General features: G+C 63.6%; 1 protein-coding gene across 1 annotated transcript; it reads left to right on the top strand.

The window, feature by feature from the left end:
• Positions 1-2,468: 2,468 nt before the first annotated feature.
• Positions 2,469-9,247, top strand: GBX1 (gastrulation brain homeobox 1). The gene is made up of 2 exons (XM_074849967.1): positions 2,469-3,021; positions 8,460-9,247. The coding sequence occupies exons 1-2, from the start codon at positions 2,562-2,564 to the stop codon at positions 8,978-8,980; spliced, it is 981 nt and encodes a 326-aa protein (XP_074706068.1). The 5' UTR covers positions 2,469-2,561; the 3' UTR covers positions 8,981-9,247.
• The last annotated feature ends 308 nt before the right edge of the window (positions 9,248-9,555 follow it).

The following is a 9,555-nucleotide window of genomic DNA, read 5'->3' as shown; positions in this document are numbered from 1 at the left end:
GCTGCTCAGGAGATAGGAAGTTGCTTGCATAGCCCTGATTTGGACCCTTTGGAGTACAGGTGTTGAGGTCCAGTAACTCATGCGTGGCTATGCTTTCATTTTCCCCATGGTCTAACATGCTTTGAGAGCAGTGGAATGAACCCCAAGCTGTGTGCACGAAGATGACACCAACCGGAAGGTTCCTTTCCACGGAGACATTCGGTGGGTGAGAGAGGAGAGCTGGGCCGAGGCCAGATGGAACATGGATGCTGACGTGCAGACCTTGAGATGTCCCTTCTCATGTCACAACTGATTCCTAAGGTGGGATTCATCCAAATCCTAGTCCCTGCCAGGCTCCTTCCCAGCCTGAAATCTGGGCCCTCATCCTAGACTAGGGGCCGAATGACCTAATCTCTTCCTCAGTGATCCAAGGGCCATCAGCTAGTGGGAGGTGGCTGCATCACAGTGGTGAGAGGGATCCCTCTTGCCCAGCCTCAGTTTTATGATTCAATATTTGGGTCTGGGTGATTATTTTAACACTGACTTCTCCACAGTCTGGATGATTATTTTAACACTGACTTCTCCACACCTCTGTTTCCCTGGCTGGGGGTAGGGCAGCTCTCACCATGGAGGGATATTTGCTTGAGACTGCAAGGATGCGTCATAGAGAAAGGCAGAAAAGACATGAAAGAAAGAGGAGGCTCTGTGCAGGCCCTTGGTACCAATGTCACAGCCAGACCCTGGGGATTCAGATTGTGACTGTTTAGCAGAGGAAGGCTGAGCACCACGCTGTCAGCCTGGTCCACACAGGAGTCAAGTGTCAAAACACACAATTCAAGGCTGCAGCGAAGCGGGTGAGTAGCTAAGCAGTCGCAGCCACTGCATCCCTGGTCAAAGGGCGAGTGCAGGCAGGAACAGGCAGGGGTCCTGAGAAGAGGACTGCCCCTAGGCGAGAGCCAGAGGTCTGGCATGGAGCTGTGCCACTGAACACCCAGTCCAGTGTGAGTTTAGACACGACTTCAGCTCTGGCATTTCTGAGCTTCTGAGTGCTTTCCGTGGTGATGCTGATGCTCTCTGAAGCTCTCGTTTGCTCGATGTTCAGCGTATTACAGGCCCGGCGAGCATCTCCCTGTGGACCGGAGCACAACATAAGCGCCGAGCTGGGGGGGATAAGTACTTCATTTTAGTGCGGGGACCCCCCCACGCAGGGCTAGGCCGTGCTCCCCAGGACCCGCAGCAGGGCGAGGTGGGGCTGGGGAGCTCTCGCCGCCGTTCAGGAGCGTTCGGCTTGCGCTGGTCTCCCTCTCTCGAGGCGATCGAGTGATGTGTAGAAGGGCCCATGGCAGCCAGGCCGGGGTCCACGTCTGACACACGGCGAGTGCGCGGGTGGGAGGGGCAGAGCCCGGGGGGCTTTGTGCAGCGGCACCGCAGCGCGGGCAGGTTGGCAAACCCCAGCCGCGGCCGGTTTTGGGGTGCCCCAGGGGCGGACAGATCGCGGCAGGCTGCAGCCGCCGGGGCAGTCTCTCCCCCGGCGCCCCCCGGGCTGCGGCCCCGCTCAGCAGGGGCTCCGCACCGCCTGCCCCGACGGAGCCGGGCACCGGGAGCCTCCCCCCTCGCCGGTGCACGGCGCCGGGGCCGCGGGGGAGCATCATCATTCCCCGCTCGGGTTTCAGCCCCCGTTCCCAACTCCGGCCCGAGCGCGGCCCCCGAGCCCGCCGATCTCACGGAGACCCCGCTCCGAGCCCACCGCCATGCCCGGTGCCCCCCCCCCCCCCCCCCGCCGCGCCCGGGACGCAGGCGGGCGATCTGCCGGACAGCACGGTAGCCCCGGTGCCCGGCTCCGTCGGGGCGCTTGAGCCCGCCCGGCGCCGGCGTCCCCGGGCCGGTCCCCGCCGGGTTCGGCCGTCAGGAGCCGTCGGGAGTGTCGGCCCGGGCCGGCTCCGGGAGCCGGTGGAGCCGGAGCGGAGCGGGACGGGACCCAGCTCGCCCCGTCCGTTGTCCCGGGGGCGGCCCGAGGAAGGATGCGCCGAGCGGCGCGGCCCCGTCCCGTCCCCACAAAAGCGCCCTTGTGCTGGCCCCGTAATTGCTAATCATCAATCACCATTAATAACAGCTGATGAGGCGGGAGGGGGAGGTGCCTTCCCAGGGGCCGGCCGAGCCGGGGGGGAGCGGGGAGCCTTGCCCCGCCGGAGCGGGCGCTGAAGGAGGAACTCGACCGTGATGTGCGGAAGATGGATGAGAGCAGAGGGTGACACCCCCGCCCGCCTCCCCTCCCCTCCTTCCCCTCCCCTCCCCTCCCCGGCCCGGCCCGGCCCCCCCGCGGCGGGGCGGGCGGGCGGGCGGCTCCGAGCGCGCCTCCACTCCGCCGCGCCGAGCCAGCGAGCGGGCGGGCGGGCGGCAGCTCTCGCCGGGCGCCGGAGCCCACGGGAGGCGGTGGGCGCAGGCCGGGGCCGGGGCCGGGGCCGGGGCCGGGGCCGGGGCCGCGGCGGTGGGGGGCCCGGCGGCGGCGGCGGCGGCGAGTTGGCGGCGGCCCGAGCTCGCCGGAAAGTTGGTGCCGGCTGAGCCGGCGGCGCCCGCTCGCCATGCAGAGACCCAGCGGCCAGGGGACCGCCTTCTCCATCGACTCGCTCATCGGGACGCCGCCGCCGCGCTCCGGGCACCTGCTCTACACCGGGTACCCCATGTTCATGCCGTACCGGCCGCTGGTGCTGCCGCAGGCGCTGTCCCACGCCCCCCTGCAGTCGGGGCTACCGCCGCTGGCGCCGCTGGCCTCCTTCGCCGGCCGCCTCACCAACACCTTCTGCGCCAGCCTGGGCCAGGCCGTGCCCTCCATGGTGGCCCTCACCACCGCCCTGCCCAGCTTCTCCGAGCCCCCCGACGGCTTCTACCCGCCGCAGGAGCTGCCCCCGCCGCGCTCCAACCCCGACGCCGGTTGCCGGCGGGGCGCCGAGGGCCTGGAGGCGGAGGAGCTGCCCCCGGGGCGCGACAAGGGCCCGCCCGAGCCGCCGCTGCACTTCCCGGACCCCTTCCCCGGCCTGGCAGGTAAGAGCGGTGCGGGCCAGCCCCGCCCGGCGGAGAGCAACTCGCCCGGGACTCCCGCAGCCCCGAGGGGCTCTTGCCCGGGGGCTCCCCGCCGCCGCCCCAGCGGCGGCTGCGGGGGGGCGGGCGGTCCCGCGGGCTCCCCGGGCTCGCCGGGGCGGGAGCCGCGGAGCCGGGGGCGCTGGGGAACGGGGAGCCGGCGGCGGGGGGGGGGGGGCAGCGGTGGGCAGGATGGCGGGGCCGCGCTGGGCCGTGGCGGCGGGACCTGCCCACGGCTGCGTTCCGTTCTGTCCCGTCGGGCCGAGCCGGGAGGACCGGGGCCGGTTCCTCTCCGTTCCGGGCCCGCTCCGCCGCGCCCGCAACTTTCGGCGGGTTGGGAGACAAACTCCGCTCGCCGCGCCCGGGCCGCGGGGCGGGAGAGCCGGGAGAGCCGCCAGTCGTGGCGGCCGCCCCGGCGGGAGCGGAGCGGCGCGGTGCCCCGGAGCGGCGGCCGCCCCGGCGGCGCGGAGCTCTCCGAGGTCCTGGCACCCGGCCCGGGGCCAGCGAGGCGGCGGGCACCGGGTCCCGCTCCCGGTCTCGCTCGGTGCCGCCGCAGCGCGATGCCGCCTCCCGGCCGGACCGCGGAGCCGGGGGCTCTCCCGCGGCCAGCTCCGTGCCAGGCTCCCGGCCGCCCCCTCGGCGGCGTCGCGCTGTGGCTCCGGCCGCTCCGAGTCCCGCCGGGGCCGGGGCGTGCCCAGGCGGCCGCGCCGTCCGCCGCCCCGCGCTGCTGTCCCCGCTGTCCCCGCGGCTTCGGCACCGGCTTTGCCCGACGGCGCGGGCGGGCGGCGGCGCCGCGCCCGGGAGCCCGCCCGGTGCTGGCCGGGGGCGGCTCCCGCCGCCGTGGCAGGGCCCGCGGGGTCCTCGCCTTTGTGAGCCGCGGCCGCTCCCCCGAACAGGCAGGCGTCAGCCTCGGTGACTTGTTGCTCTGGATTTCGCAGCCCGCTCCGGCTCTCGCTCTCTTCCATCTCGGCCCCGGCGGCCGAGGGCTTGCGGTGGCCCTTCTACCGCGGGACTGGGACAAGCCAGCCGCTGGCTTCCTCAGACGTGGCCTGTCCCGAGAGTCATCTCCCCTGGCCGCCCCTGAGATCCACCTTTGTCTCGCAGGCTTCCTGGCACGGATGAGCGCCGAGAAGTCTCTGACTGCTTCTTGCAGCGCTTGGCTGTTTGTTCTCCATCCTGCCTTTAGTCTCTACTGGGCAAGCCCGGGTCTTTTCCTTGCCCTGCCTTGTTCTTCCGTCAGAAAACAATTTCCCTTGCTCAGGTACCCCCTGAAGCTCGTCCTGTGGCAGGACAAGTGGGGCATTTCACCTCCCCATTGCCTTCCTTCGTTACTGGGGCTTTGGTGCTCCTCCGGTGCCCCCGGGCCTCTGTGCTGAGTCAAAAGCCCCTTGTGATCTCACTTTTGTTGTGGAAGTCTCCTCAGGGACAGAACTGCCCTGGCCAAAACCAGTATGACCATATCTTCCCAGCCTATGGGGAACTGCGTTGTGCTTGATCTCCCCCCACAGCTCCTCCGTAGCTAAGCCCAACATGTTCTCCCCTCCCAAGGGACTCAGAGGAACTGTCCCAGGCAGTGGCCATTTCTGATATCGAGAAATCGTATCTTTAAGACTCGCCCTGTTGCGACTGGCTCATAGGATGGAAGGAAATAAGTCTTGCTACCCCATTCATTCGCTGCTGCCTATTAGCTGTCTCTTAGCACTGTGCCTGCTCTGGAGCCATGGAGGAGGCTTGTCCTTCTGCACAAGTGTGTCCCTGTGTGGACCCGGCTCTGTGGGCTGCTCTGCCCAGGTTCAAGAGGATTTGTCAGGCCAAATGTGCCCACCAGAATGGGGAGAGAAACTTGGCATCAGCCACATCCTGGGGCAAGGTGTTCCACATATCTCTTATCTGTAGAAGAACCATGTGAAGAAGAAATGCCTCCTTTTGTCTGTTCTGCTGACATCAAGTGGATTATACCCTAAAGTGACTATTTCTGTCCCTGGGCTCCATTAGTGTCTCCATCGTGCAGGTGTCTATGGAGACAAGATCCGTTGCTTGCTGGATCAGCCAAAGGAGTCAATGCACTATTTTAGGGCCTCTCTCTGCATCTACTGTGTTTTTCAAACTTGCTTCCAGCTGTTGGCACACTTCTTGAGAGGGGAGAGGCATGTAGGGAAACTGGTGATAAAAAGCAGCAAAGCTTGGAGTCTGGTTTGTTACTACAGCTGCAACAAAGAGTATCACCCCCAGGATAAAGGTCCTCAACACCCCCGGCTCTCTACACCTCTCCTGAGAGCTTGTTTGTTGCAGAGCTGTAGAGGTCTCCACTGAGATCCAGGCAGTGGTCTGAGACCCTCTCTTGGGTTGATGCAGTAACTGCATGTTCAGTCAGGCACACACAGTGAGGTTTTAGTGTTGTTCCCTATGAACATGACAAAGAGCTCTTGTCTGCTTACCAACACAGGGATCTTTTGGCTGTCACAACACCCGTTCTTGATCCAGCTCCCCCTGATACTACTTGAATAACTTTGTCACCCGTGACATCCAACTCTCCTCACCATGCTTACTACATCCATAATCATAGAATGCTTTGGGTTGGAAGGGATCTTAAAGACCATCTAGTCCAACCCCCTTGTGCCCATGGGCAGGGACATCTTCACCTAGGTCAGGTTGCTCAGAGCCCTGTCCAACCTGGCCTTGGATGTGCCCAGGGATGGGGCATCGACCACCTCTCTGGGCAACCTGTTCCAGTGCCTCACCACACTCACTGTAAAAAATTTCTTCCTTATATCTAGTCTAAATCTACTCTCTTTTAGTTTAGAATCATTACCCCTTGTCATATAGCAACAGGCCCTGCTAAAAAGTTTGTCACCATCTTTCTTACAAGCCCCCTTTAAGTACTGGAAGGCCGCTCTAAGGTCTCCTCCGAGCCGTCTCTTCTCCAGGCTGAACACCCCCAACTCTCTCAGCCTGTCCTCACAGGGGAGGTGCTCCAGCCCCCCATCATCTTCACGGCCTCTTCTGGACCTGCTCCAACAGGTCCATGTTTTCCTAAGATCGATGAACATCTGGGACTTTGTCAAGAGCAAAGCAATGGGTCAATCCTAGTCCTCATCTCCTGCCTTCTTGTTGATTTTTCAAAGTCAAGGTGCTTTGCTTCATGACAGCTTCACTTCCTGTTCAAAGGCCTTGAAGGTCTCAGCATGCTGTCTCATCGAATGGGTGGGCTCCCCGGCCTCCATTACTTTCTCAGTGGGGACATACTAGATGACCAAGAGACCAATATACCGTTTTTCTTTGTGAAAACGTCTGGTTTAGACTCCAGCATCATATAGTTCTGAGTTCCTTCCTGCAAACCCAACCCTTTTATAAGACACAGATGTGAGACACGTTAGTCTGCTAGAGACCATTTAAAATTTGGGGTCTGGTTAAGAAGAGTGTATCCAGAGATAGTACCTGTTTTTAAAATTGACATGTTGCAGTTGGGAGCTCAGCGTTTTTCCAGTCCCTTGGGGTGTAGTCTAGGCCTACAAGAGCAAACTCCCCAAGCAGCACTGTGGCTGCTGGGACACCGTCCTCCATCACTGGGGAAGGGCAGAGTCAGGGCAGGACCCAGCAGTACTCTTGGTGAAGACACTGCCATCCTCATAAGGGCTCTCTTATCTTGTCAGGCCTTGTGCTCCAATCGCCAGAGATGGTACACAGAAAGGAAAACTCTTTTTTTTTGGCAAAGTGCTCGCACAAGACTCTACCTTGGCAGCCAAAGTGCTCTGTGTGACCTGCTGCTAATCCTCAGCCCCACAAGTGCAAATTCTCTGGGTCTTTACCCCCTAGACATATGGGAGATTTCTCCCCCTGCTCCCAACCCTTCAGAAAAAAGATGTTACTGGCTATTCTTCTGCAGCAGAATAGAGATGAAGGTGTGTTTTTCCCACTGTGTGAAGCAGGAGGAGCAGGGAGGTGATTCCAGATCTCCAAAGCCACCCACCCACTCTCAGGAAGCCACAGGCTTGCCGCAGGACTGGCGAGGGATGTGGGAGCTCCACAGCAACGAGACTCCTAAGGATGTCTCCTGGGCTGGAGCAGTTTCTTGCAGTGGCTGTTTGTGTATTTGCAACCCTGCACCTTCAGGCATCTGAGAGCTGTTCTACCTTTCCCACCGAGGTGAGGTGAAAGGTCCGGAGATCCAGTGGCCCAGGGTGCACGTGCCTGTACTTGGACACTGCTTAGAAGCTTGGAGAGTTGCTGTCTCCCCTTCTGCATGTAGGATTATGTTCAGAGTGGCAGTGCTTCAGGACTAGCTCCTTCCAGCAGCAATTCCTGCGGTTGGGTCAGACCTGGAGGGTTTGCTGGCCTCTTCTAGTCTCAGCATGACAGAAAAGCTTCTTTATCTGCTTGTGTATAACTGCGGCTCCTCTCCCTCCGTGACCCCTGGCTGTGGCCGGGAGCATCTTCTTGCTCCATCTCCTGCGAGGCCTTTGAGACCTTCTACCAAGGAAATGACTGGCTTCCAGGCCTTTTTCTGTCTCCCACTCGTGTCCTCCCTTGCTCCATGGCTGTTTAATCATTCAGGCAGTGGTTTGGGACACGAGAAGCTCACAAGAAGATCCATACCCCTATACCCTGTATCCTTACAGGCAACATAACAGAGGTGGTCCCCATGCTGCCTCCTCCCTGGGTGGTCCCGGGCTGAGGTCCTGAGTGATGTTGGCAGTCTCTAGCCTGCCCCTCTGCACAGATGGGTGGGGAGAGCTAAGCCTCCACCATCAGCTGCCCAAGCACCTTGTTCCTTGGCTGCGCAACTCTGCTGGTGTGCATCCTGGCAGCAGGACACCCCAGGTCCTGTGCAGCCCTGCAGAGAGGTTTGTGGGCCGGAACCGGCTCTGGCTGCTGTTTCCAGGAGGGTCCTTCAGCTCCTTTTGGCTGGTTTCTTTCTGGGTGAGCAGCATCGAGGCAGGGGGACAGGACAGAGGGAGGGCTGAGCTGAGGGGCAAGCTACAGACTTTCTTTCCAGATGCAGAGGTCCAGACAGGGCCTGGAAATGTTGCGGTGGCTCCGCTTGGATGAGGCAGCAATGCTGCTACGTAGGGCTGGGCTGTGGGGCGGGGATGGCGGCAGCTGCTGCTGCAGTGGCTCATACCCCAGGGTGCCTGCAAATGCGCCAGGTTTGGGGGTCCTGCCCTGCAGAGCCAGCCAGGCTGCGGGCAGCGGCGGGGAGACGGCCTGGGACGCTGTCCTGGCACACACGCTGCCGACAGCGGGGCCGAGGGTGCAGCTGGTGCTGGGGAAGCCGCTGCCTCGGCGGGAGGCACCCCAGGGCTGCGGGGAGGCGGTGGTGACGGGGCTCCACGGGGGACCCTCGTGCTGGGACGGGGGGCGGTGGGCCGCACCGGCGGGCGCTGACGCTGTGTGCCCCGCAGACGGGAAGGCGTACAGCTCTGACGAGGAGAAGCTGGAGGTGAAGTCGGCAGCGACGCCGTGCAGCGAGCGGGAGGAGGAGAGCTCGGCAGGAGACAGCGAGGAGGAGCCCTTCCTGGACGGGGCGGCCGCCGCAGCGCTGGGCACCAAGGGCAAGGTCAAGGGCGGCCCCGCGGCCGAGCAGGCCCCGCCGGGTTCCGGGGCCGGCAAGAGCCGCCGGCGGCGTACGGCCTTCACCAGCGAGCAGCTGCTGGAGCTGGAGAAGGAGTTCCACTGCAAGAAGTACCTGAGCCTGACGGAGCGCTCGCAGATCGCGCACGCCCTGAAGCTGAGCGAGGTGCAGGTGAAAATCTGGTTCCAGAACCGCCGCGCCAAGTGGAAACGCATCAAGGCTGGCAACGTGAGCAACCGCTCGGGCGAGCCCGTCCGCAACCCCAAGATCGTGGTGCCCATCCCGGTGCACGTCAACCGCTTCGCCGTGCGCAGCCAGCACCAGCAGATCGAGCAGGGTGCCCGGCCCTGAGCGCCGTCGGGGCTCCTGGACCCTGGGGCGGGCGGGTCACCGGCAGCGCGGAGAGGGGGGCCTGGGGGCCCGCTCGCACTCCTCTGTACATGTCCCTTATTTATTCCGTGTAAACTCTGTACATACGGCAGCGTGTCCGTCTGTCCGTGCCGCGGGGAGCGCGGGCCGCCTGGCCCCCGCGGGCCCCGGCCGTCAGCGGGACCGGGACCGGGATCGGGGCCGCGCTGCCCGCCGGCGCCCACCCATGTATAGCTGTGATTTCAATAAATTATTTTCTATGGAGCAAGGCGACGTTTTTCCACGGTGCTGCCTGCCCGGCCGCGCTGCAGGGACAGGGATGGCGGGGGGGGGGGGAGCGGGCGGGGACGGCGGGAGGCTCCGGGGCTCCCCCGCCCCTCGGCCGGTGCCGGGGTCCGGCTGAGCAGGGAGCTCCGGTGGGCTTGCGGGCTCCGTCGGGCCGGGGCCGGTGCAGAGACAAGGGGAGGGGGCAGAGGAGGGGAGGGTCCGGGAAGGTCCCGGGAGCATCCCTAGGTCTGCCCTCCCGCGGGGGGGGGGGGGGGGGTGCGGGGGTGGGG

This window comes from Strix aluco, chromosome 1 (genome assembly GCF_031877795.1).
Source record: "Strix aluco isolate bStrAlu1 chromosome 1, bStrAlu1.hap1, whole genome shotgun sequence".
NCBI lineage: Eukaryota > Metazoa > Chordata > Aves > Strigiformes > Strigidae > Strix > Strix aluco.
The sequence above is the reverse complement of the archived record's forward strand: the minus strand, read 5'-3'. Positions and strand labels throughout refer to the sequence as shown.